The 26,419-nt window shown below is 41.6% G+C and overlaps 4 protein-coding genes across 12 annotated transcripts; 2 read left to right on the top strand and 2 right to left on the bottom strand.

Moving 5' to 3' along the window:
- Positions 1-210: 210 nt before the first annotated feature.
- hsf2bp (heat shock transcription factor 2 binding protein) lies at positions 211-12,180 on the bottom strand. Of its 7 annotated transcripts, none has more exons than XM_086037157.1 (11): positions 11,503-12,178; positions 11,288-11,394; positions 10,552-10,687; positions 10,064-10,167; positions 7,927-8,076; positions 4,668-4,812; positions 4,461-4,578; positions 3,840-3,943; positions 3,553-3,619; positions 3,140-3,327; positions 226-346 (listed from the first exon to the last, which is right to left on the bottom strand). In XM_086037157.1, the coding sequence occupies exons 2-10, from the start codon at positions 11,336-11,338 to the stop codon at positions 3,180-3,182; spliced, it is 1,023 nt and encodes a 340-aa protein (XP_085893283.1). In that variant the 5' UTR covers positions 11,339-11,394; positions 11,503-12,178; the 3' UTR covers positions 226-346; positions 3,140-3,179. The 7 variants fall into 7 exon arrangements, 6 of the variants coding, with proteins under 6 accessions (XP_085893301.1, XP_085893259.1, XP_085893283.1 ...); XR_015087742.1 differs by lacking the exon at positions 226-346 and adding an exon at positions 2,212-2,484 and having other exon boundaries at positions 3,549-3,619; positions 11,503-12,176; XM_086037147.1 differs by lacking the exon at positions 226-346 and adding an exon at positions 2,212-2,484 and having other exon boundaries at positions 11,503-12,177.
- cryaa (crystallin, alpha A) lies at positions 873-2,151 on the top strand. The gene is made up of 3 exons (XM_086037189.1): positions 873-1,240; positions 1,329-1,451; positions 1,511-2,151. Exons 1-3 carry the CDS (start codon positions 1,043-1,045, stop codon positions 1,718-1,720), a joined length of 531 nt encoding a protein of 176 aa, XP_085893315.1. The 5' UTR covers positions 873-1,042; the 3' UTR covers positions 1,721-2,151.
- LOC147153881 (ankyrin repeat domain-containing protein 10-like) lies at positions 11,581-17,267 on the top strand. Its single transcript, XM_086037118.1, has 6 exons — positions 11,581-11,957; positions 13,359-13,511; positions 14,230-14,321; positions 15,388-15,614; positions 15,702-15,761; positions 16,105-17,267. The coding sequence occupies exons 1-6, from the start codon at positions 11,772-11,774 to the stop codon at positions 16,476-16,478; spliced, it is 1,092 nt and encodes a 363-aa protein (XP_085893244.1). The 5' UTR covers positions 11,581-11,771; the 3' UTR covers positions 16,479-17,267.
- Positions 17,170-26,402, bottom strand: ccdc14 (coiled-coil domain containing 14). 3 transcript variants are annotated; one of them, XM_086037104.1, is made up of 12 exons: positions 26,187-26,401; positions 24,064-24,122; positions 23,890-23,953; positions 22,540-22,612; positions 22,329-22,433; positions 21,883-21,948; positions 21,481-21,780; positions 20,249-20,381; positions 20,105-20,181; positions 18,918-19,061; positions 18,227-18,329; positions 17,171-18,151 (listed from the first exon to the last, which is right to left on the bottom strand). In XM_086037104.1, the coding sequence occupies exons 1-12, from the start codon at positions 26,208-26,210 to the stop codon at positions 17,641-17,643; spliced, it is 1,659 nt and encodes a 552-aa protein (XP_085893230.1). In that variant the 5' UTR covers positions 26,211-26,401; the 3' UTR covers positions 17,171-17,640. The 3 variants fall into 3 exon arrangements, with proteins under 3 accessions (XP_085893222.1, XP_085893230.1, XP_085893214.1); XM_086037096.1 differs by having other exon boundaries at positions 17,170-18,151; positions 20,105-20,178; positions 21,481-21,948; positions 26,187-26,402; XM_086037088.1 differs by having other exon boundaries at positions 17,174-18,151; positions 21,481-21,948; positions 26,187-26,399.
- Between the last annotated feature and the right edge of the window lie 17 nt (positions 26,403-26,419).

The raw sequence follows: 26,419 nt of genomic DNA, 5'->3' as shown, positions 1-26,419 counted from the left end.
AACTTGCTTTAAAGTCAAAGTAAAAAAATTTTTAAAAATCAGCCAGACCACGGCTCGTACCTTGAAAATCTTGTAAGCTGGGTCACTCACATCTAGAGGCATTACTGCATATTACTACATACATACGATACACATAGATACAGGATATATTTTTATAAACATATTTTAATCAATTAGGGGTTAAAAATGTCTCACCGATGGTGTTTGAAAAAAATCTCAAATGCCGTCCAAGGGAACACCGGGCCACAGAAACAAGTGAGGCAAAACCATTTTAGCCAATCAGAAGAAAGGGCACTGAAAATGGCAAATTTGGGGTGAAGAATATGTGTGGACTCAAAGTGAAGTTCTGCAACGTAAACAAAGTACTGTATTAATGACTCATGTAAGGAGATAACAGCGCATATTGTAATATCAGAAAATCTAGGCTCCCAAACATATATTAGTAAACTTCTATTAGGTACATTGTAGTTAGTAATAGTTTGTGCGGGAATAAAATGTTTGCATTCATTTTTTTCAGCTGATCTTCGGTGAACCTCTTTTTCCCCTGCCCAACTATGTCTCTAAATCTACTCTTGGCCCAGGCACCCGTGTGGAACAATACAGCGCTGCACATTGCTTCCTGGCCTTATTGTATTGGCCGCGCCTTCCACGTCAGGAACAGTTTGTATTGGCAGCCCCGGGTGTCTGGCGTGTAGGTGGCACTGAGTCACGCCAGCCCCTGGACCCTAAAACCCCCTCTATCCCCAACCCCAGTCTGTCCATCCTCAACTCAAATTCTGCTGAGTGTGCTAAATGCAACATGACATAATGCCATTCCAGAGGGATCGTGGCTAAAGCCCCTCTTTCTGGTTCTTAGGTATATAAAGAGGATGCGGCGGCTGGGCAGAAAACACCCGGGTCACTCTTATTCACTCGCTCTTTTCAACATCGTTCTTCGGTTGCCCTCTTCACCTGCTGGACCCTAAGCTGTGGCAGCCACATTTCACGAACCTAAGACAAGCCAAGCCAAGCCGTACCAGACCAAAACCTCTCGGCAGTCATTATGGATATTGCCATCCAGCACCCCTGGTTCAGACGCGCCCTGGGCTCCATTTACCCAGCTCGACTCTTCGACCAGTTCTTTGGCGAGGGCATGTTCGATTACGACCTCTTCCCCTACACTGCCTCCACTATCAGCCCCTATTACAGACAGTCACTGTTCCGTAGCTTTTTGGATTCTTCCAACTCCGGAATGTCAGAGGTAAAAAAAAAAAAAAAAACAAGCTGGAAGTGTACATTTGTCAGTCTCGATTCAGTCGTAACTCTATTTCCGCTAATACGTTCCCCAGGTGAGGTCTGACAGGGAAAAGTTCACAGTCTACCTGGACGTCAAGCACTTTTCTCCCGACGAGCTGAGCGTGAAGGTCACCGATGACTACGTGGAGATCCAGGGCAAGCATGGAGAAAGACAGGTGAGTCACAGTCGCCGGTTTCCGCGAATCGGATGGGTCTTAACCCTTCCGTCTTTCAGGATGACCACGGTTACATCTCCCGTGAGTTTCACCGCCGCTACCGCCTCCCATCCACCGTGGACCAAACCGCCATCACCTGCACTCTCTCTGCTGACGGCCTGCTGACACTGACCGGGCCAAAGGTCAGCGGAGGGAACGAATCCGGCCGTAGCGAGCGCAACATCCCTGTCACTCGTGACGATAAGCCCAACGCTGCTGCCTCTTCCTAAAGGCTCGAGTGGTGGGCGTCGACCAAATGGGATGGCAGCCTCAGATCCTCCACTCGATTTTTTTTTTCCTCCTTTCCCTTATAGAGGACGCATGGGTCCTTCTTGCTTCATTCTTTCCTCTCAAGATGATTCTTAGCACACTCCTAGAGCATCACTAGTAGCCTGGTTTGAACAAAAATGTCCCTGTGAGGATGCTGAAATGAAGGTCCTCATGATTGTTTGGCTGACAGGTAACGTCACACATATCTTGTCACAGATTTCAGCAAAATTCTTAAAGCCCCGGCTGCTTCCATTCCTGCTCTGACCCTTTGAACCTTCTACTCTCATGTCTCCAATATATGCTGTCTTTTTAGTCTATGCCTTGTTCACTGGATACCTCGATACTGAGAAGTCCATGCGAAAGAGAAACCATAATAAAGCTGCAAAATTAACAGACGGCTACTCCTGTGTCATCAATTGCCCTGAAGGATTTACGTAAAGTCAATGTAATGAAACCAGAAAAGGCTAAACATTCTCTTTAATTTTCTTTGCACACAACTCCGACATGAATTACATAGATGTTTACAAAATGACACGATGCAACAAACAAGTCACAGTTCCAGTTCTTTGAACAGAAATATTAACATATATACTAAGTTAACTGCTCTGGTTAAACCTCTGTACCGTCACTCTTCCCAAACATGAACAAAAGAGGGGAAAACGGGACCAAAAAAAAACACTGTTTGCACTGCATGTCACTGTTTGTTCTGTTTAGATCCCTGAACCTGGAAACACACAAATGTTTTGGTCCACATTCACATGAATTTTCTGTACTGTTGCCTTTAATAATTATCATCGTTTTAGACCACCATATTTCTGGCTAATCTTTATTGCATTGTAGTCTGCAACAGAAGTCAACCCAAGCATAATTTTTTCAAGAATATGTTCCCAGCAGGCCCACTAGTTGAAACACAGCATTCTGATTAATTTTGCGTTTGTGGAATATAAGTTAAGTAGCAAAATGCACTCGTTTTTAGCCATCTCTGGGGGGCGGCCATTTTGTCTTCTGTCGGCTGAAAATGACATCACAACTGCTCACAACGACCAATCACAGCTGACCTGTTCTCTGAATCTGAGCCGTGATTGGTTGTTGTGAGCAGTTGTGATGTCATTTTCAGTCGACAGAAGACAAAATGGCCGCCCCCAAAGATGGTTAAAAACGAGGGGATTAACACTTATTCCACAAACGCAATGTTTATCAGAATGCCCTGTTTCAACTACTGGGCTTGCATAAAACATATTCTTGAAAAAAATATGTTTGCGTTGACTTCCACTTTAAGTAGTTTTACACTACAATCGGCAAACTATCGAAATCCCTTTTAAACCTTATGTTGGAAATTTTACTGCCCAAATCAATTAGTGTTACTTAAGTTAACTCACCCGGAGGTCTGCCAAGATCTGTTGAGCTAACAGCCTCAAGCTAGGCTGAACACTGGAGGTAAAACCGCTCATACGGGCCTGGAGGTCTGAATCCAGCAGAGCGGCGCCCAGGCGAGGCTGCGCTACATCTTCCAGCAGCACTGACTGCAGCAGACGCAGGGAGTGGAGGCACACTTCCCAGGATCCGTCTGTTGCGTAAACGAAAATATGTAAACCACAAGGTGTGGGTGATGAAGGCGCCACATACATTTCTTGATCACTCCTTTAACTCCCATGAAAATACTCAACATTGCAATGTCACTAAGTGGAGCTGGTATGTTTTTTTATGTTTATGTTTTTCACATTCCAAAAACATGGATGTTGGGTGCCATAGGCGTGAATGCGTGTGTACAAATGGGTCGCTAATTACTTGCATCACAGAATGTGCATTCCGCTCCTTGGCCAAAGTCGGCTGACACAGACTACAGTTGAGGGTAAGCACTGAGGAGTATAGAAAATGGATGCATGGATGGAGAATATTGTAACAGGACATGAGCCATTTATTCGGTTCACATTGAGGTGACAGCGCCATCCAGTGGCTTCACATTGTTATATGAAACCCCACATCCAGTGAGGAAATGAATCAAAAATCTGTGATTATAGCTCTGCAAATTGTAAACTTAAATTTGACATTATCTTGTTATCTTATCAAGCGGCGTACCGTCAAGCAGAGTCCGAATAAGAGGCAGCAGTGCTGGGTTCTCAATCATGTACTTGAGCCCCTTCACACTGATGCTGGCATTATAAAGACCCATTAGCATCAACCTGTGGGAAAAAAAAGCCCGCAAAAAGCAAAAACACAACACACTTTGTTAAAGGCTGAGAATCAAACATTCGACTTGTTAAAAACATTTCCCCATGTTTGTATTTATGTAAATAATTAACTCATCAACGACTTGAACGTGTATATTAAATCAAAATGTTGTAATTGTCATGAACCTGGATGGCATGTGGCAGATTTATCAACATAATGTTGAAATGATTTCACTCACGCTGACTCTTTCTTAGCGGGAATTAAAGTCGCTTTTTTGTCGCTAGAGAGGTCAGAAAGATTGCTAAGATTCCAAATTAGCCCCTCTCTGTTTGCAGCCATCGTGTGAGTGAAATAAGAGCACATCAGCGTGAAGGTCGCTAAAAAGAATTTCCCCCCGAAGGAATCGTTTAAAGTGATGAAACTGAATCTCCCGGGCCTAATTTACAGCAAAGCTTGATATTGAATAGATAATTGTTCATCATTTGCACTTATTTCATTACAGTACACACTACTAGGCTGCATACGTACACTTTCAATTTTGGGAATACACCAGGCTTCATCAGCTTTAACAGCTTTATCAGTGTGTCCAACAGATCATGTGCTGAGCTAGACAAGAAGTCCCGCCCACAGGTTACAGCCGCTATGTCTGATTAGCAGGAAGCAAAGAGCAGTTACTTTCATGAACTGAGCTTTTTTTTTTTCTTCCCAAAATACTAGCGTATGACTGCTTCTTACTAGTAATGGTTCCAGCCAGCGACAAAACAAACTGGTACTCTTGGGTGTTGTAGTCCCCAGATCGACTCTTCACGTCCTCATCCAGAGCTCTCACGAAGCTCCCCAGAGTCTGAGTGGCCACGGCGAGAAAGGCCGGCAGGCTTCCCTACTCCACAAGAATTGAACACACGTTGGATACACAAAAATCATACAGCGAAGTGAACCCGCACACATTTGTGGCTCGCCGTTTTCACAAGTTAGACAATTTGCAGTTTTTTTTTCTACCTATCCACCTTACAGGCCAATGGCACTGACCACATACCAATGATTAAAGGTCAAAGGTATGACTTGAAAGTAGAATCTTATTACAATTATCTGTTGAAAAATGATCCTGTCCTCATCTTATGCCTCCAATTGATTTTTTAATGATCTTTTTATTAAACTTGTCACGGTGCGACAAAAGTGGTCAACCAGAGACTCGAGAGACAGAAGGCATGACCGAATAGTGTGCCAACCATTTTTCACACACACCGGCTGCAGCACACAGCTCCATCACACTGCTTGTTTTCTTGAATTAATGAACTCCGGGTTGGCAACAAAAGTTACAAATAAATATTTCATTTGCCTTTCGGGCAAATAAAGGGTAAATACTGTATATGTAATGTTGATTTCATAAGCGGACGGCTGCATCGCTGGGCCTAAAGAAAAATCTCACCAGGTCGTCATTTAAGTTGACACCTCTCTTCTATTTTTAATTGATTGTACATTCCATAACATACGACATCAAACCAGTAACATGTAGGGCTCTTTTCATGCCCATGCAGAGCAAGTCTTTGGCAGTCTATGCGCATGGGTGGAGTTTTTTTTTTTTTTTTTCCTTTGCACAGGTATAATTGGGCATAATGGGTGTTTGCGCAGTTGTGGTATGGGACATAGCAGAGTCCCAACCAATCGTAGCAACATCCCTTATTTACATTACACTCAGGGCGGTCGCAGCGCACACCATGCTTGACATTGCGGGAACAGAAATAGATTTGCTGAGGTCCGTGCATGAGATTGGCGTGCATAAAGTGTGTTTGTACAGGTAAAGTGCAAGATCTCCCCTTGCGGATGATGTAGTCAGCCGCATGTGACGTGGGAAATTGGAGACTGCCTTTTACACCGAGCGCACGGGCGCCAGTCTACCAAAAAAGGGCCCTTAGTGTTTGGCAAATTTTCAACATACTGTAAATAAGCCTTGCTACCATTGAAGCAGCCATGGCTAACGTCTACGTGTACACAGTGCACGTTGGACAGTATACTTTAAGAGATCAGGGTTCCCGGGGTTAGCGCTAATGTTTTCCGCTCACACAACACGAGACAAGGCTATTTTTAGCTTTCAGTATACATTATGGAAGCACAGAACAGCCCGGAGTGAACGAGATTGCGTTTGCCGTAACGTCTTATTTCGCGGCTCCGATCAATGACATCATTGATGGATTGCGCAAATTATGACATTACAGTCGATCGGCGATTTTGCACAAAATGCAAAATATTGACCGATTTCAATACACTCGATCAGATCGGTGTAAAGTCTAATTGTTGTGTACACGTTCATGAGGGGCTTAGCTTTGGTCAGGGACACAAGAGGATTGGGGGGGCAGAATAGTTACAGAAGTGAGGTTGCGTTCGAATCTCGTTACATCGCAGACTGCATCTTTAACTTTTTTCTTGTTTTTCTTTATACGTGTTGAAATACATTCTTTCTATGTACAGGGGCCCATTTCACAATGCAGGCTTAGTGAAAACTCAGAGTCTGCCAAACCTGAAATGAGGCAATCTGAGTTTTTCCACTTGAAGAAATAAAATTGAGTAAATTCAACAGAAACTTTTTTCCGTGTATACGCTGAAAAAAATGCTTTGCATCATTTACTCAATTTTATTTCTTCAAGTGGTTGCACGAAATCCAGATACCTTATTTAAATAGACTATACATCTAATAAAAAAAATGTATCTGGCTCCAGATGATTTTATTTTGTGCAACCACCCGACGAAATATAATTGAGTAAATTCAACCGTCATTTCTTTCAGTTTACCCCCATGAGATTATGCCGAGGTTTTACCTCTTTGAACACTGTTTTTGTGTTCATCTTCAGCTGTTGCCAAGTGCGCTTCTCCAGCGCGAGATTGCACCATAAATAAAATAAATCAATAGGATTCCATTTAAGCAGTTTTCCCGTTATATTATTTTGATTGCAAAGGTCTACATTGAAACTTACGATTTGACCCGAGCAGCAACGTTCTCCCGCCCTCCTCCCTTTTGCCATGGTGACTCGTGGGATCAGGGCTCCGTTGATGCTGTCGTTTCATAGTTGTGGTGTGCGCACTTAACTCCAAGTGAAGTAAACTGATCCAAATCAGCTGTTCTGGAACCGGAAACTCAAGAGTTTCCTATCTCAGAGTAGATCAATTCAGACTTCAGGATTAGACTCAGAGTTTGTTGAACCTGCTTTGTGGAACGGACCCCAGTACTCATCAAAATTCAGTTCTATTCGTTCTATGGAGGACATCTAGTGGTCGTTGTAAAGTATAACACTCAACCGTCTTTTGCCAAGTGAAGGCTTCTGATTGGTGGTTTGAAAGCTTTTAAATATGTCTTTTTGCTGTTTTATAATATTGATTCGCTGACGAGGGTTTACAAGCCGAAAGCCGTGTCAAGAGTTTTACAAGACGACCAAGCCATTACCATAAAGGCTTTTTTAATATTTTTTTGCAATTAAAGTTTTTATTTGTATTCTGTAAAGTGAGTGCCTTAGCGTTGCTTGCTAATACTATTGATGAGCCTAATGTGTTTGTAATTTTGTTTAATAATTTAATAGAGTGGTTTATGTACCATGGGTTCATGTTTTTTTTTGCTATGCTAGATGCATGGCGTTATGCTTTCCTGATGACTCTTTGTCTGTGTGCAATGCACTTTATTTCCGAGTCAGCCAGTCCTCCCTCAAACTTCTCCAGTTGGTCCAAAATGCTGCTGCCCGCCTACTAACTAGAGCTCGGAGGATAGCTGTTATGAAATGCGCTATACAAATAAAATTGTATTGTATTGTATTGTGTTGTTACAGACCACAGTAAATGAAACAATCCAAACAGAATACCAGTGCTTTGACGCTATCTTGTGGCATCTACACGCAATTTTAGTCGATTACTTTTTGCTAATTGCGGCAGGGATCTGTCATTGTTCTCTGTGAATAGCGGCGGCTCAATGAAGTACATCACAGTAACGCGCACAGAAAAGCCTCACCTCAGCTAGCCACTGTTTAACCATGTCTTCCCTTGCAGAGCAGTTCCACAGAAGGCTGCAGACTGCTGAACCAAGACTGAAGCAGTAGTCAGCCTGTTGCTGTAACTCGGCTCCACTCTGCCAGAGCTGCTCACGTAACAGCAATTTCTCCTACACACATCAAATAGAAAACACAAAATGAGCAAATCACGCAGTTTTCAAATTCACAGATTTGATATTTTGATATGTTCATATAAAGAGATACAATCACCAGAGTTCACCATTTTTTGCCTTCACAAAGACAATATTTCTCAGTGTAGAGGTATACTGTTTTCACGCCATCTGTGATGGACTACCATAACTCATAAATTGACCTACTCTATTCCCATGAACATTTGCTGAGGAGGCATAGGCCATACTATACTGGCATGTATAAAGATGGTAGGGGTGGAAAATCTCTCACCGCAGAATGATTCAATTATAACTCCAAGGACTAGACTCAATTAGATAACCAATTATCGATGCATCTTTTTTCCCATATGCTAATTTTTCCTTACTACAGTACTTTCAAAATGTATTTATCATGACCCATACTGTAATTCCATGGTTAAAATTTGTTACGTCAATGTTAAATGACATAATTACAATTTTTTCTCACTACTACTTAAGCAGTAGGCCTATTTGTAATGACACATACCATACTTCCAGCATTGAAATAAAGTAGATGATTCAGAATATTGACTTTCTACGGTGGTGTTAAAATGTGTGTGTAATAAGATTTTTATATATATGTGAATTACACTCTATCAGTCTTTCACACAAAAATCAGGTCGCGTGTCACTTACATCAGTAACAAGGGATCACCCAAATCAGTTTCAAGCATGCAAGTCCAAGTCACAGAAAACTCAGATGCCAAGGGAATCAAATAGATATTAATAGTCTTTGATTTTAACTATACAATAAATTGTCTTTTATTTGTGCAAGGCATACAATTTGGTGCTCTCCATTCTCCAGTTAAATTACTTTTTACTGTGGTTGTAGTTAGAAGTGGTATAAAACTGCACTGCATGCTGTGACACTGTTAAAATAAAGCATCTATGATAAAATTACACCACCGATAATATATCAATCAATCAATCACATTTTATTTATATAGCACTTTTCATACATAAAAATGCAACTCAAAGTGCTTTAAAACATTCAAAGCAAAACATAGAATTATCTTCAATCAAAAGAAAAGATAAATTATTTAAAAGTTGTTGAAAGCCAAACTAAAAAGGTGTGTCTTGAGCTTCCTCTTAAAAATATCAACAGTCTCTGCAGACCTGACATCCTCTGGCAGGCTATTCCAAAGGTGAGGACCAAAATGGCTGAATGCAGCCTCGCCATGCATTTTGGTCCTCACCCTTGGAATAAATAAAAGGCCGGCGCCAGAGGACCTCAGGATCCGCGAGGGCTGGTATGATAAAAGCAAATCAGATAAATAAGATGGCCCAAGACCATTAACACATTTATAAACTAATAAAAGTACTTTAAAATCGATCCTGAAACACACAGGGAGCCAATGCAGCAATTTCAAAACTGGCGTAATGTGCTCCCGCCCTCTGGTTCTCGTCAGCACCCGAGCGGCTGAATTCTGCAGTAGTTGCAGTGGTGAAATGCTCTTTTTCGGGAGGCCAGAGAGCAGGGCATTACAGTAATCTAAACGACAGGAAATAAAGGCATGCATCAGCACTTCCGTGTTAGCCTGAGAGAGAAACGGGCGGACTCTGGCGATATTCTTAAGGTGATAAAAACCAATCTTGGTTACATTTTTAATATGAGGAATAAAACTGAGCTCAGAGTCAAAAATGACGCCAAGGTTCTTCACACAGTGTGAGGGATTAAAAATGTGTAGTTTTGGTAAAAGCTTCTCTCTCTGACCTTCGGGACCGATAACTAAAACCTCAGTCTTGTCCTCATTGAGCTGTAGGAAATTGTTATATGATTAAGTGAACACCTTTCTGAAAAAGTGAAACAAATTTGAACATTGTTCCATTTGTAAAGATGAAATAGATGACACATACAGTATGTTGTATTGGCTCTAATGATGCTAAAATTGTTCTTGTTGTTAAAACTGCTGTTAAAAAGTGTCCAAATCCAGTCCTCGAGATCTTACCTCTCTCTCCTTCTGACATTCAATTTGTAACACCTCCAGTCTGGACTGAAGATGAAGACACTCTTGCTGTAAAAGCTCCTGTTCCTGTGTAAGATGCTCTTTCACTATTCACAGACACACATATGAACACATGGAAGAATTACAACAATAGAAAATTTGATTCACCTCAACATTCATTTATTTATAAATCTTTGCACACTGACACAATAAATAAAAAGCAAGGACACTGTGTTCTTATGAAGATAAAAACACTTTTCATATTTAACAGAGCCAAGTCACATCTGTTTTTCTACATGAATTCCTACATCAGCGTATCCCAACCTTTAGTGAGTCAAGGCAACCATTTTGTTTTAACAAAACCATTCAATCACAAGGCTTGTCTCTTCTCAGTAATTTGTTGTCTCATCCTTGTGGGGATACACGGTACAGAAAATAGATGAATGAATAATTCTAAAAAGTATATGCTCTATAGGTTCATTATGGCTTACCTGTTTTTGTTACTCTAGTTTTGTGTAGCATGTCAATCAAATCACTGTTTACAACTCTGGGCAAGAACTCCCTTAATTGCATGACCTCTGTGGTTAACTTTTCCAGGTCTCTTTTTCTCACTCGAACAAAACCATCCTGAGGAGGAGACGGTTGACATAGGAGGATGTCAGAAAAAGTAGGAAAAGAACTTGTTGGTACACTTACAGTAGATATTTTATTTATTTATGTGTTTATTTATTTTAGATTTGGGAATTTACAAGTTTGCCAGAGCTCTAAAGACTCATATCGTCGCTGTCCTGTGAAAAACACTCATCCCCAATTTTGGAAACTTTTAATTTTCACTTTCATGCCATGTCTGTAACGCAGAAACATGATTCATGTAAAAATAAGAAAATGAAAAAAAATGGTGATAAGTGTTTTTCACATGACAGCGACGATATGCAAGTACAACATCACCAACAATCTTACTAAACTTATCAATACGTTTTTGACAAAGCTGACATATTAAATTACATTTAGTCTGACTCTGATCCATGACAAATACGGTAGTTACCGATTACAGGTGCACATTTTATTATATAGCCTAAAGGCAGCAGTAGCAAAACTCAGTGAGTATGATAAAATAAAATAAAAATCCAAGGCGATTTCGCAGCATATTCAGACAAAAAAAATGAACAATAAATAAATAAATGTAATGTAATATGTACTTATGGATTAATATTACATCACATTTACCTTAGCTCCATCACATAGGCGATGAGGTGGCCCGCCAAAGGACGAATACATGTTATGCTAGGCTCACTTTCTCCGTTAATCTTCGGTTCATCCAAATTTAAAAATTCCTGTAAAGGAAAAACAGGCCAACATGGGTAAGTACTTGCTTTTTTGATTAAAAACTAACTGATACATGACCAAAAAAAAAAAAAAAAAGAATCGTCGAATCGTCGTACCTTACCACGACGAATAAATACAGGTTTGTATCGCATAGACCTGATTTTAAAAATGATGTCCTCCCTTTTTCACTCCCGGGTTTTCCCTCCAACTGGCTTTCATTAACGAAACCGGTCTGCAAAAGAATCCAGTCCGGGATTTGTTCATTCCCAGCAGAGTCGAGAAGCTTATCCCGACTTCCTTTGTGTTTGAATTAATTTGAAACGTGTTTCGAGTCGACGGCTCCGTGTGACCAGGAAGGACCTCGGAGAGCTTTCAGACTTTACTCATGTCTACGGAACGAGACTTTTCCAGCGACGATGTGGCGTTCGCGAGGATGTTCCCTATCCACCGCGCGTGTCGTGATGGAGATGTTGGAGCTTTGCTGTCACTGAACCAGCATCACACTCATCTAACAACCGAGGACTCCTGCTACGGTTGGACCCCCATTCACTGGGCTGCTCACTGTGGACAGGTGCGAATTAGCTTCAAAGTCCGTAGAAGGAGGATAGTCGTGTGTTGTGTCGGCTTTTTCACGCACACGGAGGAAGCGGGCATGACACGATAGTAAAAAGTATTGTGTCAAATTTATTGTCGACCTTTTGTGGTTCCTCTGCTATTATGTGTTAATTGTTTGAGTAGAAATAGTCATGATTGGTCCTATATGTACTGAGTGAAGCGATTTTGTTACTTAAGCGTCGAACGCGACTGGCGAGCGAGTTTGTTTGTAAAATAAAGTTGTGAAGTGGAAAAAAATGGATGAAAAAAAGGTTTGGAACTCTTTGATTGGTTGCGGAGGAAGCCCCACAGAGCCAATAGTAGCTTTAGGCGCCAACCTTCACGGAAATTGTGCCCTCTGTTCTGTTTATGCGTGTTACTCCTGTTCTGTTCCATTACTATACACCGTGTTCATAAAATCAATTGTTTTCTGGTGGCCATTTGGATAAATCAACATTCAGATCCTCACAAAATAGTCACAGTTTTTTATAATTGGATTCATTCAGATTTGATTTTGAACAAACTGTTTTTTGACTTCTGGTTTTAAAATAACGCATCCATAAAGTAGTTATATTATGATGACGTGATTATACATTGATGTGTTTTCACAATCGTAATGGTCCTCCTCTGAGGGAAACCAATTACTATATTGTGGCCCATAACAAAAATGAGATGGATTATAACAACAAATATGGCGTACATAAGAAACAGATTTGAAACAAATGTATAAGTATTGTGACAGTATACTGTTATTAATTTAGAAATCGGACCAAAATACAATACATAATAGAGCATCAAACTCTTCATTTTTAATAATTTAATGCAGTACATGTAGGTAATGAGTTTATTTATTTATTTATTTTATTCCATGATATGTGTTTTTCTGATATGAGTAATTCTGAATAGTTCTGAGGTTTTGGGTTCCAATTTTGTCTCGGGCCTTCCTGTTTGGAGTTCTCGCTGTAACTTTGGGGTTAGGATTAGGTTTCTTTGGGTACGCTGACTTTGTCCCACATTTCAAAAACATGCACGTTACGTTCGTTGAAGACTCACTTGTCCATAATTGTCAATGATTGTTTATTGTTTGACTATATGTGCACTGTGATTGGCTGCAAACTAGTCCAGGGTGTACCCGGCCTGCCTCTTGCCCAATGTCAGCTCTCTGCTGGGATAGGCTCCGGCTCACCTAAGACCATAAGGGGATACACGGAATAGAAAATGGATGGATGGTAATGAAGAAGAGAGTGGTTTGATGAAGATATACTGTACTACAATTTTTCTTGCTCTGCCTTTGTGTCGTTCATCCATTCCCCCATGCCAACAAAAAAAAAAAATAATTCTCGCCTTCTCATTTGAATGTTTTCCTGTTCACATGCAGTTGGAGTGTATCATACGCCTGGTGCAGATGGGTTGCGACGTGAACACGGTGTCCAGTCGCTACAACCAGACCCCAATACACGCAGCTGCGCTTGGCAGGCATCCTCGCTGTGTTTTGTGGCTATCACAGGCTGGCGCAGATGTCAACCGGCAGGTGAGCAGTGATATTAGTGTATATCGTCGCTGGCCTGTGAAAAACACTTATCTCCAATTTTGAAAACTTTTTAAATTTTCGCTTTGATGCGGTTTCTGTAACGCGTAAACACGATTCAGGTAAAAATAAGAAAATGAAGGGGAAAATGGAGATAAGTGTTTTTCACATGACAGCGACGATATGTAAATGAAAATATTATTAATACCATCCATCTTAAGGTCCATATACAAAGTACTAGTATGCTTTTTTGTTTTTTCATTTATTTTATTTCAAACTATGACCGCGAAGGGATTCAATTTATTCCACTCTGCCCTCAGTCTCCAATTGAAGCAGTTAGTCTATGACAAAATATGAAAAAATATTTACATATGCTCTTACATTTACCTAAAATGCAAAACATTTTTGCTTTACAAAATCCATGCAGTATTACACATAAATTGAAAATAGTGAATCGAAATTGCAGCATCTGCCAGAAAAATGGTATAGTACAAATGATCTTTTCCTGAAATCGATTAGTCTTACGTTACAACCTTTTATAATGTGAATACAGAGACAAAACATTTGCACTAATGCTACAAGGACAGAAAATCACTGATGGAGCATTGCTCTTATATGACCAATGTATTTTTCTTCCTAGCACTTCAGCTCGATGACCACATCTCTCAGCATTCACGTTGTTTCTGAAGGCAATTGATATTTTGAGCATCTGCGTTTTCAGGATTTGGTAGGTGAGGCTCCCATCCACAAGGCTGCCAGGGTAGCCTCCATGGAGTGCATCCAAGTTCTGCTCATAGCAGGTGCTAAACTACAGTAAGTAATTGGCTGAGCAGAGGTCAGGAGCTGTTTGTCACTTCCGTAGCCCATTTAGATCACAGTTATTTCAGTGTGAGCGTCTTCACATTCTCCTTGCAAGTGTTTTCGTTTTGCATTTGTGTTTGGCTACTTATCCCCTCAATAAAAGGCTTATAGTGCATCAGAGACTGTTGCTTTTCTATCTTTTTCACTTTGATGGATTGGCAGCATATCTGAATCTCGCTCAGAATTGAAAGCAAAAAAAATCGACCAAACAACAACCCGTTATTCGAAAAAACTCGTAAGCTGGGGAAGCACTTTAGACCTTCCGTCCACATTTTCACTGACCTGGCTGTGTTGCATTGAGCGTTTTCCTGCTGGAAAAACAAATTCTTAGAATTGGGAAACAGGTCCATAAACAAATTTGTCCGATTGTAGGCCTGGTGAATTACCACAGATCTTCCACCAAATTTACGTTCTAGATGTAGATATGCTGAAATAAGGAATATTTGAAGTGGTCTTATAATTTGTTTTAAAAATATGTTATATAAATATGAATCTACTGAAAACTTTTTTTACACAGTCAATAATTACCATACACATGACTAGGGGTGGGAATGATAATCGTTTTTTTTTTCGATGCATCGTTCGGCGTATTAAAAAGATTCAGAATCAATCCATAGGTATTAATTAATATTTAAAGTTTAAATAAGAAACTAAAAGCATGTGCAAGCGATTACGTGTGTTTGTACGTCAGACGTCTGTGCTAAAAACTAAGCTAATATGTGACAAGATGGCGGAACAAGCAAGACATCATACGAGCAGAGCCAAGTCAAAGTGTGAAATATAAATCCTGGCTCTTCCTTGAGTTTTTTTGTTTTAAAAAAGGTACCAATGTTTTACATGGACTATAAAACGTAAGCCAATGTAGTGATGCATCGTAGTCAAATCAATCGAAACGGGAATGGAATCGTGAGGCTCGGAATCGGATCGAATCGTGAGGTGCCCGTAGATTCCCACCCCTACACATGACTGTGTGGAATTTGGCATTCCATTCACTTGTCTTCATTCATTCACTGTGCAGTTTAAGGAACACCAATGGGCAGACCGCAGCCGACCTCGCGCGCACTCACGGCTCTGACGACTGCCTCCGCCTCATTGCCAACTTGCAGGAGCACCTGCGGCAGCTCGGTGAGTTCCAGGGCAACGGGGAAAAGATTGGGAACGGCGCCGTCCGTGGTCCCGGTCTGCTCTGTCGGAAAAGGCTGCAGTCTGCTTTTGAGGATGTTCAAATGAAGAAGGCAAGGAGAGGTAACAGTGACTCGCTTTACTTTCATGAGCAACATTGGTGGATCTTTATTTACCCTCTAAATGTGGATGCTGTCTGTTGGATTGCAGAGGTGTTACTGCAGATGCAGCATTCTGAACTCGAGGACAGCATGGACTGCAACTGTGCAGGTGAGTTGGGCACATAACCAATTGCACGCAATGAAATTAGTCATTCTTCACAGAGGATAAAGGATATATGCCTACAATCGAGCATCATCTGTAATGTTGGTCCACAGTTTGTGTTCAAATATCTTTTGCTTAAAGCAGGGATCCACAATCACCGGTCCGTGGGCCATTTGGTACCACACAGAATTTTGTTTTCTTCTTAGCGGAGCTTAACATGCTCTCAGCAACTATCCAACTTGTTCCAAATGTCAGTGTGTTTGTGGAGCAATATCGCTATAATTACATTTCAGGTCATGTACTTCGCGTGAATGCATTCAGACATTTTTTTTTTCTCCCTGACCGGTAGATTTTGCTGCAGTCACTGACAGTGTCCATCGACCATCTCATGCTGACCGCGATGATGATGAATCGATGAAAAGCATTCCCGCCTTCGATGACATTTCCACACGGCTGTCTCAGCAGCAGGGATGTCCGACGTCCAGTCAGGGCGACTCAGCTGACATGTGCGGCTCGCTGCATCTGACAGGAAGTCCCGACGGCTGCGTGTCCCATCGGCCGGAGTTAGAGAGCCTACTAGGAGCTGATTGCGGCGAATTCCTACTTTATGGACATTATCACGGCTTTGGGGACACGGCAGAGGAGTTATCTGAGAGAGGCCACTTTGGACAGAAGTCCTTTCAAAATGTGGAAGGTGCCATGCACCTGTGCCAGGACTTATAAGTCTAAGGACTTTTTATGTTTTCTCATAAATTGTCTCATTTCTCCAAACTGTCACATACATTTGGTCATAATAGTGACTTTTTGGGGAATGTCCACTTGGTGCTGCATCTGACTCTTGGTTATATAAAACAGTGTTTCCCAACCTTAATTGATTTTAAATATTGCATTTTTTACATTACATTTAAAAAAAAAAAAAAACCTACAGTACACCAAACACATTTCATAAAAAGTATATATAATAACCTAATCTTGCCTCAATTTACTGACCAATGCACCTAGTGTGAAATCTTTCATGTAGAACAGCTGGCTGCCATCTAATGGAAGAGCACTGAACTGCATCACTGGTGAAGAAAATGACCAAAAGTGCATTATTTGTAGTAAATATTTAGTGGTTGGGAATCACTGGTATAGAATACCAAGCAGCTATTGTCTCTTTCCCTTACCGTAAATGTTATGTCGTTTTTGTCAAGAAAAAGCACTGCAATTACGGTAGTTACTTTGTGGGAGTTAGCTTTTTAATCTGTAATGGCTGGCATGGCTGCATCCTGATGTGACCTGAAGTACACTCCCCGGCTCCTGTACTTTGTTTTTCAAGCAGTAGGGATGATGTCATCTGCTTAGATTTGCCACTACTTTATTTCAATGCGAGAAAAGTTTTGGTTAGACCCACATTGCATTCTTCAGTTTGAACTGCGAGAGGCAGTTAAATATTTAGCATAAACCGTATTTGTTTCTACCCTCAACATTCTCACCATTTCTGACAATCAAAAATAAAAATGTTTGAACGTTTCCATTGAATCATCGGATTGTACAGGGGTGATCAAGTGTCTTATCTACTGATCGCAAAAGCAGATTCTCATAGCCGAGTCAAAACTTTTATTAGTAATCTGAGGCATCATATTAAAAGGATAAAAACAAAGTAAAGTCATTCATCTCCATCTTCTATACCGCCTATCCAGAGCAGGGTAGTGGGGACCTGCGGCCTAGCTGACATCAAGCAATAGGCGAACTACATCCTGGACTGCTCGCCATTCAATCACAGAACACAGAAAGAGAACACCATTCATATTCATATTCATATTCTCACACACACACACACACACACAGTACGAACCGAACTTCAACTTGGGCCAGGCTCATAAACCGTGACATTAAGGCACAATCATCTCCCTAAATCCTGTTTGATGGTTTTCTGCAGACTGGCTATGCTGGCATCCAGAGCTGCCAATCCGTCTCGAAACGCTGCCTCATCTCTGGTGTCAAAGGTCGACACTGACCTCATACTGCAGTCGGGTGACAGAGTATCCTCCTTGCCCAAAGCAAGGACGGAGTCAAACAGTCGCCGGCGCTCTTTTTCCATCCGCTGCTCTGATAATTGCACTGCCGCGAAACTGTCACTGTGTGTCTGGTTATGATGATGGTATGGATGAGCTTGTGATTTTTCAGGTCGGGTCGTTTCCGCGTCATCTGGCGTTTTCTCTTCCCTCTCTGCGGCCATGTGTACATTAGCATCGATGGACGCCGGGGCCTCCGGTTGGCCCAGAGTCCTCAGGTATTTAGTGATGCGTTCAGTGGCACTGCTCTGGTCATCGCAACGCTCCTTGAGTGCTGCATCGGATTTCGGAAGGTCAATAATTGTGTCACACTCAGACGCGTTGCCACTCCTAATAACCCTGAAACGGAGAGGAAGGCAAATTAAGCTTTGGTAGCAAGTTCAGTAGCAAACTTGGGAAGGCACAGAGTCCTACCTGTTGAGATTTTCTATCTGTTCCAGTCTTTGCTGGGCAAGTGAGGCCAGTTCGCTTTTTACCTGCTCGCTGTGGACAAATTTGGTTCTCATGGTCTCCAAATCTGCACATGCACACACACGCACATACACAACGGTGTTGTTAAGGCATATAATCGATGTTGGGTTGTTGCTTATGCCACCGTGGTCCGTTACTTTTGAAATGAGAAAAGCAAGTGCAACGAAAACATTTTTGAAATGTTCAGCTGATGAATCTGAATTCCCAAACTAGTCCAACGCTTGTTTATAAATCATCACGTCTGTCTTAGCATTGTAAAAAAAGTAGGGCCACGGTTTGTTAATAAAGAATAAAAACAGTGCAACATAAATCAAAGTGTTGAATATGACATACATTCAACTATTGGTAACACAAACGCACACATATGACAAGGATGAATGTCCTTATAACTATTAATTAAATTCTGGGGACCGACGGGATGGCAATTGACGGCCATTGAAGTGCAATGGGGAAGAAATGTTTTTTTATGCATTATATATTTTTTTTAATTAGTCGGCCGATTAATCTGTATTTTTTTTCCTGCCGAAAATCAGCATCGCCCTCAAAAAATGTTTGTAGTGTAATCAAAGTAGTGACGCTGTACAATTCCAAAAACAAAATGCAGGTCAGCAAATGGGTGCCACAAAGACTCAACCTGATTTCATCAGCGCATTCTGTGCCTCGCTGTCGCGCAACTGTTTCTTCGTGTCCAGAAGAGATTTGCGCACTTCAGCCAGAACGACTTCAACCTCCTGCAGTCGGGTTTGAGCGGCGGCGAGGTCCTCAGGAAGACTAAGCACTAAAGAACAAAACAATTCAAAAGAGATGTGCACCTTTTCACATTTTAAAACAGTTATCAGGTGTCATCAAATTAGTCAGAGGATAGAGAAGAGGTGCGTTCCAGACCCACTCAGAATAGGTGAACAACTGCAATGCGGTACTGTATGAGCGAAAATATATTTAAAAAATAGAAATAAGTTCCTGGGACTGAATGGCTGGACTGTGAAAAGACAAGTAAATTCGTCAATGGCAGTGAATGAGTTAACTAGCTGTAAGCAATACAACATGCAGTATGAGGATCCTTGTAAGGATTTAAATTGGCCAAACCCATTGAATTAAAATTGGCAGGCACCAGAGCTGGGCACTTTACCCTTATTTGCCCGTCCGGCCGCGACCCTCCACCTTTGACCTATGAAACCTTCCGTACGCGACCCCCAGGCCATATTCGTAAACATTGTCGCCCCCTCAAAAAAAAAAAAAAAACATGTATGATGCCTCCGCGGGAGAGATGCTAACGGAAAATGTTTATTTAAAGACAATTAGTTGGCTAACTTACTATTCAAACCGGCTGTGGACACGTTTCAAACGCGCCACTTACTCACGTCTTATCCAGCTGCGTGTACTTACTTCCATTGCGAGCCCTGGGGTTGGTTTTGTCGTATTGTATAATTATTTGGGTCCAACAGACGACAAGTCTGCAAGCATTCAACAAGTTACTTATTTTCCACACTTCCCCTCCTTCACACTTCCCGACCTTCAAAATAAAAGCATGCCGGCAGTTTTGCTACGGCGTATTTCCGGAAGTAGCAAAATGCATGATGTGCCATACTTGAGTGCTGCGCGCAGCTTGAATATACTCCCGGACAAAAGTTGTTTTGAAAGAAGCCTAAAAAGAAGCCTTTCACCGATTAGTGGGCCGGACTAAAATCCACTTCCGGCCATGCTTAGTCCAGCCATTTTTAAAAATGTGTAACCGCACCCCCACACCCCTCCGCCCCAAAAATGGGCATCCGACGGACTGCCCAGCTCTGGCAGGCACACATACAAACACAAAACATTTACCTTGTGAGTTACACAGGGTTTCAGTATTTTCTTGTCTGTCTCTCTCCTTTAACTGTTTGTTGAGAACCGCCACTCTTCTGAAATAAAGACGGGCATTACCATAATGGTAACCTAACCGGAACCACTTCTAACCTTGTGCATTACCTGTGAAGCTGAGCGTTCATGTTGTGCAGGGTCTGCAGGTCTGCAGATTTCTCAGGCTCGAAACCTTTGGAGTTCAACTGCGGTGAGGACACCGTCATCTCCAGATGACTGAGCAGCTTCTCTGCAATACTGCCTGCGCAACCAGAGCAGCAGCGAATAAAGATACAAGCATGCATGATGTTATGAACTGGAAAACAGCAGTTGGTAGAATTGGGTTGGGACCAAAAAATAAATAAATCTCGACAGAATTACATCACATAATAGTGTAGCTACTTGCAGACACTATGCAAATACACAAATGTCTTGTACGGGATTAAAAATATATATAAATATTCACTGGAACATTATGCAGATTTAGCGGCTAGCCGTTAACTCATTAGGTGAAGTGGGCAGATGATAAAGGTGCCATGGACTCAAGTGGGCCCCAAAAACCAGCTGAAACTTCACCTTCAATATAATCAAATTCAAATAAATGATTACTAATAACTGTTAATTTAACATCAAAGGGAAAAGGGAGTAAATTGAAATCAATATAAACAATTAAATACAGGTGAATTAATTTGAAAATCAGCATTCCTGTGTGTCACCTGCTTTGAATTAGCTCCTAAATGCCCGGATTAGTTGCTGTACATTTCTAAATTTATGAAGGTGGTAGTTGCACGTTGAGTGGCATATGAAAACAAAATTATAATTGCATGGTTCAGGAACAAAATTTGAACTCATCTATTTTTATGTAAAAATATTTTCATATTAAAGGGCAATAAGAACATGTAAGTATATTAACTATTTAATGTTAAACTAAAAGTGAAAACAACAGTGACAGACTCATTTGTTCTGGAGAAAAGTGAAACGTGAGTAAATGTCAAAGACATTTTAAAAACGTAGTTTAAAAATAAGGGGTCCAGCACGCCCGTGAACCTCGTGAGGATAAGCAGTTTGGATAATGGATACACTGAGAAAAAACGTCTCCCTCCTTTGGCTGACTGCTATACTGCCCCTGGTTTGAACATTTCAAAATTTCAAGGAAGTCCACTTTGAGAATCACCAGTAAATTATTGCTTTTACAGGCACGCCGGTCCCCATATGTACTGCAGGTATGCACATTTTTCAAAATGATACGTCATTTATTGCTAATTATTTAGCGGACTGCTAACGCACTGCACCCCCTGCTGCACGGTACTTGTATTAGCACTCATACGATACAAAAAAAGTAAAGACAAAAGAAAACATACCTTTTCCGGCTATCAACGTCTTGAGCTCTCCCAGGAGATACTGAACAGTCCTTAGTTTGCCTGCACTAATGTCCTCCCCACTATGTGTGTCGTGATGGGTGTCAAACGGCTGACCAGGACAAAACTTTGTGTCGCAGGCGTGCGCACTCATGCGCGTCTCACGTTGGTCGTCTGTGTCTTTCACAGGCACAGAATCGGCATCCTTGCCATGAAAGGAGGCTGTGTGGTAAGCGCCGACCGACTGGCAGGCAAGAGTCCGTTGACTCGAGGGGTGGGTGGAGTGGAGCGCAGACTCAGACTGGGTCACGGACAGAAGGACGGAGGTCAAGGGCTGGGAGGGGGCGGGCCCGTGAAGCGGTTGGGATGGCTTCAGTGATGGAAGTAAATGAGACTGTCGAAGGGTGTTCACTCCCAATTGTGAAGTTGGAGGAAGAGATTTTGCTCGTTGGACCTGATTAGAACTGTGTTCTGAAGGTGGAAAAATGCAAATGTCAATTTACACTGTCAGAGCAATACTAAAATTATTACACCCCCGGCTCAAATTCAGAAAAAAAGGTCAGCCGTGATTGGTCGTTGTGAGCAGTTGTGATGTCATTTTCAGTCGACAGAAGACAAAATGGCCGCCCCCCAGAGATGGCTAAAAACGAGTGCATTTTGCTGCTTAACTTATATTTCACAAATGCAAAATTAATCAGAATGCAGTGTTTTAACTAATACATATTCTTGAAAAAAATATGTTTGGGTTGACTTCCGCTTTAAGACTTCTTTCTACGTCAAATACCTAAAACAAAAACTAAAAATATGAGTAATGGCTAGTCAAAGTATGAGTAATAGATTTTGGGGTCTACCTGTCTTTGGAGGAAGTTTCTTGCTGGGCTTTTTCCCCAGTCCGGTGGATGGCTTTGGTTTGGCAGCACCCCCGTTCACTGCTTTGGGAGGTTGTGTCAAAGGTTCTAAGCAAAAGCACATACCAAACAGACACGGTTACATCACGGCACAAATGATTTCTATCGTTCTTGCTCTTCATTTGTGACTTTGATTAGAGGAAAGCCTTCTGACCTTCCCTGTTCACGTGGAGCATGCCAGAGAGCAAAACAGCACAGCGATCAAGCCCTGAGTGCAGACTGGCAACCTGAGACAAAATTGTGGGAGGCATTCACAAACATTTACAATTTGGGTACTTTGTTGCAAAATGGCATGTTGGATTACCAGTGATTGGATGGCATAAGGGATTATTAATAATACTAAATCTATGATGAATAAAAACATCCAACAAAATCACGCCCACTCTCCTAAAGGTCTGAGACTCATGGCACTCATCACAAATCCCTCAAAACGCACCTCTTCAAGACTAGTGGTGTGACGGAATGAAGTACAAACGCTTTTTTTTCCTGAACTATATTTATTCATCCCATTTGGTTTTTTAGATTTTTTTCCCCTTATTTGAAAACTAATATCTGTACTTAAAGCTCTTTACTTTTTCAAAATAGGCTCATTACTTTTTTCAACATCCACCAATGACGACTAAAAAAAAAAAAAAAAAAAAAGACGTAATAGAGAGAGGCAAAGTCCACTGCCGTTGTACATTATTGATTGATTGAGATCTTGGTTTTCTACCAAGTGAGAAAAAAAAAAAACTGGGACAGGAGCATGGAGGAACATGGCAAGCAAAGACGACAACAGCAACAGATTCAAGTGAGATATTCTCCATCCGTGGCATTGTTTAAGAGAATTGTTTGATGCCGTCAGCTCCAAAAATGATTTGCAGTGAGTATTTGTGTTACGTGCTAGTCTAAAAACCACAAGCTTCTAAGCGTTCAAAAAATATTTGTCTAAATATAAATAAACAACATAGAAGCAAGGTTTTTCAGATGTTTGCATTAGCCATTTAGCATGTTTTGTACGTCAGTTCACAATCGCAAAGTTATGAGAAGTTACAAAAAAAAGTCACTAAAAGCCAACACTAGCTAGCTTTTAATTACTGCCATCCACTGTAGAGCATTTTGACATTTTCAAGACCCACAAGATATTGTGGTCATAGTATATATAGATACCGGTACACAAAACTACCAAACGAAAGACAGACAAATACCAGTCTTATCTCCTTTCACCGGGAAAAATAAGTTTGATTCTGCCTTTTTCCATTTTTTTCTCTCCAATCAGCAGTAGGAAAAAAAAGGTTAGCTGCACAAAATGTAGCCGTTTCTCCCAGCGGACTCAAACTGTGCTGATCTCCAATCTAAAATGGGGCATTGATGTCACCTACTGGTGGTTGTGCATCAGTTAAGTTGTTTCCAATGGAATAGCAGCAAACACTTTTGGTTTTCTCTTCACATTGCTTTTTTAAAGTGTCCTTAATTTTCATCGCTGACCACCAAAACTCATCCTTGTGTCTTATTATTTGTTCACCTGGTCTTGAGGGTCTGTGGAATACAAAGAGTACGCCGGTTCCTTTCGTCCTGGAAAGGTGGCTCTGTTCATAAAATAGAAGAAGAAAAAAAATACAGCATATTTCTGAATTAGGGGCATGCTGTGTATAGAAGAATAGTGTAAAACGTGCAGTAACACAAAGAATGAATTTACCGTTTCCTGGCCTGTTGTACCTTGGCTCCTCCACCTGGCAGCCTTCCAGAAGTTAGTACCTGTCAATCACAAGCTTAGTGTATCAATTCATTCACCCATTCCCATCACACTTACCCTGTTCAAGGTCACACAGGGAAGGTGAGAAGCTGGTTACGCCAGACGAGACTGATTATGTTTCAATCACTGCACTGAGTTAATGGAGCGTTGATCTGCATTCAAGTCAGCTGACCACAACAGTGCTGTCATTTAAGAGGCAAACAAGCATTCAAACTCACATTCACACCTGCAGGCAATTTTGAGACTTCCGTTAAGCCACTTATTTACAGTCACGGAACACGCGAAACATCCTGCATGCGCAGACATTCAAATTGCATGTACATAACTCCACAAGCATCGACGGCGCAATGTGACAATTCACATTTAACAGTAATTAGCATTTATTTGGCCTAAAATGACCCTTTCCCGGATTGGTGTAAAATAACAGTAATCGCCACATTACTCCAATAGACGCAGTCTGCAAGTTCCTCCTCATTTATTTAAAGCGGAAGTCAACCCAAACATATTTTTTTTCAAGAATATGTTGCCATCAGGCCCTCGAGTTGAAACACGGCATTCTGATTCATTTTGCGTTTGTGGATTATTAATTTCTACAGCACTCAGGGTTGCTATGAGCACAGTGGCCTCCATAATCCTCAAATGGAACAAGTTTGGGACGACCACAACTCTTCCTTTTCCAGCCAAACTGAGCAATCGTGGGAGAAGAGCCTTGCAGGGGGAGGTAAAGAAGAACCCAAAGATCACTGTGGCTGAGCTCCAGAGATGCAGTAGGGAGATGGGGGAAAGTTCCACAAAGTCACTGCAGCCCTCCACCGGTCGGGGGCTTTATGGCAGAGTGGCCCGACGGAGGCCTCGCCCGCATAGAATTTTCCCCAAAGACACATGAAAGACTCCCAGACTATGAGAAATAAGATTCTCTGGTCTGATGAGACCAAGATTGAACTTTTTCGTGTTAATTCTAAGCGGTATGTGTGGAGAAAACCAGGCACTGCTCATCACCTGCCCAATACAATCCCTACTCATTTCTATTCTCTGGCTTTTGATCAGACCTGAATTTTTCAGCTCTTTTCCGGTGTCTATTGCATATAGTGTTTTATGTTAATTTATTGATTCCACTTTTTGTATTATGGCCTTTTTATTGTATTGTATGTAAAGTGCTTTGTTACAGCTCTAGCTGTTATGAAATGCGCTATATAAATAATATTGTATTGTATTGTATAAGAGGCGGCACGGTGGTCGACTGCTTAGCACGTCCGCCTCACAGTTCAGATGTTGTGGGTTCAATCCCGGCTCCGGCCTCCCTGTGTGGAGTTTGCATGTTCTCCCCATGCCTGCGTGGGTTTTCTCCGGGTACTCCGGTTTCCTCCCACATTCCAAAAACATGCATGGTCAGTTGATTGGACTCTCTAAATTGCCCCTAGGTGTGATTATGAGCGCGGATGTATGTCTCTGTGTGCCCTGCGATTGGCTGGCAACCAATTCAGGGCGTCCCCCGCCTACTGCCCAAAGACAGCTGGGATAGGCTTCAGCACGCCCCGCGACCCTTGTGAGGATAAGCGGTATCGATAATGGATCGATGGATGTATTGTATAAATATTGAAATATGTATGGGAGGAAAACATTTTTTGAATCATCAGATTAAAAATTATACAAGTTGTTTTTGATGCGAAGTCTGCACATGCGTTTCCCAAAAATATTCGTGCGTGCGTATGTCAGTGGCTGTTAACTTTGTGCACTTTTGTAGGTTGTCAATTTGCACAGATCTGCCACATCCAAAATGGCGGAAGCGCTGACGTACTACAGTTGCAGGAACACCGCCAACCGGCTCACCGTGGACCTTTTCCAAACAACCGCTTCCTTACTGGCTGAAAAATCCACAATTAAACGATTTGCAACTTGCAAGGAGCATCGTTACCGCATTGCGTTGGGATGGTAGACATTGTTTGACCAGAGAGCGAATTTAACCCAAATAAGTCACATGAGACGCACCACGGGACAGAGAAATGAGGAAAGAGTGCAGCGAAAGTAACTGAATTTGTGCCCGTGAACGTATTCCATGGTCTGACCTTTCGTTTCATACTTCCTTTCATTGCTGAGAAACTTCGTCGGCATAAAGCCACCCTCTGCTGCTGCTTTAATGTCGCTACTATGTGTGCAATCAACGTAACGTCCCTCTTGTTTTCCTTTATGGCTGGTGGCAAAGTCTTCTTCCTCTTTTAAGTTTTTGGTGGCTAACATCTCCTTAGTGCATACCGCCACCTACTGTACAGGAGAAGGCAAATGCAAAGGGCCCAAAGGG

The sequence above is a fragment of the Filicampus tigris genome, chromosome 1 (genome assembly GCF_054856515.1).
Source record: "Filicampus tigris isolate MCC_2025a chromosome 1, RoL_Ftig_1.0, whole genome shotgun sequence".
Lineage (NCBI taxonomy): Eukaryota > Metazoa > Chordata > Actinopteri > Syngnathiformes > Syngnathidae > Filicampus > Filicampus tigris.
This window is presented reverse-complemented; position numbering and strand designations above follow the sequence as displayed.

What these genes read in the sequence shown, in the direction of transcription:
- cryaa (XM_086037189.1), top strand. Translation starts at nt 1,043, where the DNA reads ATGGATATTGCCATCCAGCACCCCTGGTTCAGACGCGCCCTGGGCTCC. An exon ending in CCAACTCCGGAATGTCAGAG is followed by an intron (nt 1,241 to 1,328) that starts GTAAAAAAAAAA and finishes TACGTTCCCCAG; the next exon opens with GTGAGGTCTGACAGGGAAAA. An exon ending in GCAAGCATGGAGAAAGACAG is followed by an intron (nt 1,452 to 1,510) that starts GTGAGTCACAGT and finishes TCCGTCTTTCAG; the next exon opens with GATGACCACGGTTACATCTC.
- hsf2bp (XM_086037133.1), bottom strand. Translation starts at nt 11,338, where the DNA reads ATGTATTCGTCCTTTGGCGGGCCACCTCATCGCCTATGTGATGGAGCT. An exon ending in AACTAGAGTAACAAAAACAG is followed by an intron (nt 10,168 to 10,551) that starts GTAAGCCATAAT and finishes GTCTGTGAATAG; the next exon opens with TGAAAGAGCATCTTACACAG. An exon ending in TATTCGGACTCTGCTTGACG is followed by an intron (nt 3,328 to 3,839) that starts GTACGCCGCTTG and finishes TTTACGCAACAG; the next exon opens with ACGGATCCTGGGAAGTGTGC.
- LOC147153881 (XM_086037118.1), top strand. Translation starts at nt 11,772, where the DNA reads ATGTCTACGGAACGAGACTTTTCCAGCGACGATGTGGCGTTCGCGAGG. An exon ending in GGGCTGCTCACTGTGGACAG is followed by an intron (nt 11,958 to 13,358) that starts GTGCGAATTAGC and finishes GTTCACATGCAG; the next exon opens with TTGGAGTGTATCATACGCCT. An exon ending in AATGAAGAAGGCAAGGAGAG is followed by an intron (nt 15,615 to 15,701) that starts GTAACAGTGACT and finishes GTTGGATTGCAG; the next exon opens with AGGTGTTACTGCAGATGCAG.
- ccdc14 (XM_086037088.1), bottom strand. Translation starts at nt 26,210, where the DNA reads ATGAAAGGAAGTATGAAACGAAAG. An exon ending in CCACAGACCCTCAAGACCAG is followed by an intron (nt 22,613 to 23,889) that starts GTGAACAAATAA and finishes ATTTTGTCTCAG; the next exon opens with GTTGCCAGTCTGCACTCAGG. An exon ending in GAAACTTCCTCCAAAGACAG is followed by an intron (nt 21,949 to 22,328) that starts GTAGACCCCAAA and finishes TTCCACCTTCAG; the next exon opens with AACACAGTTCTAATCAGGTC.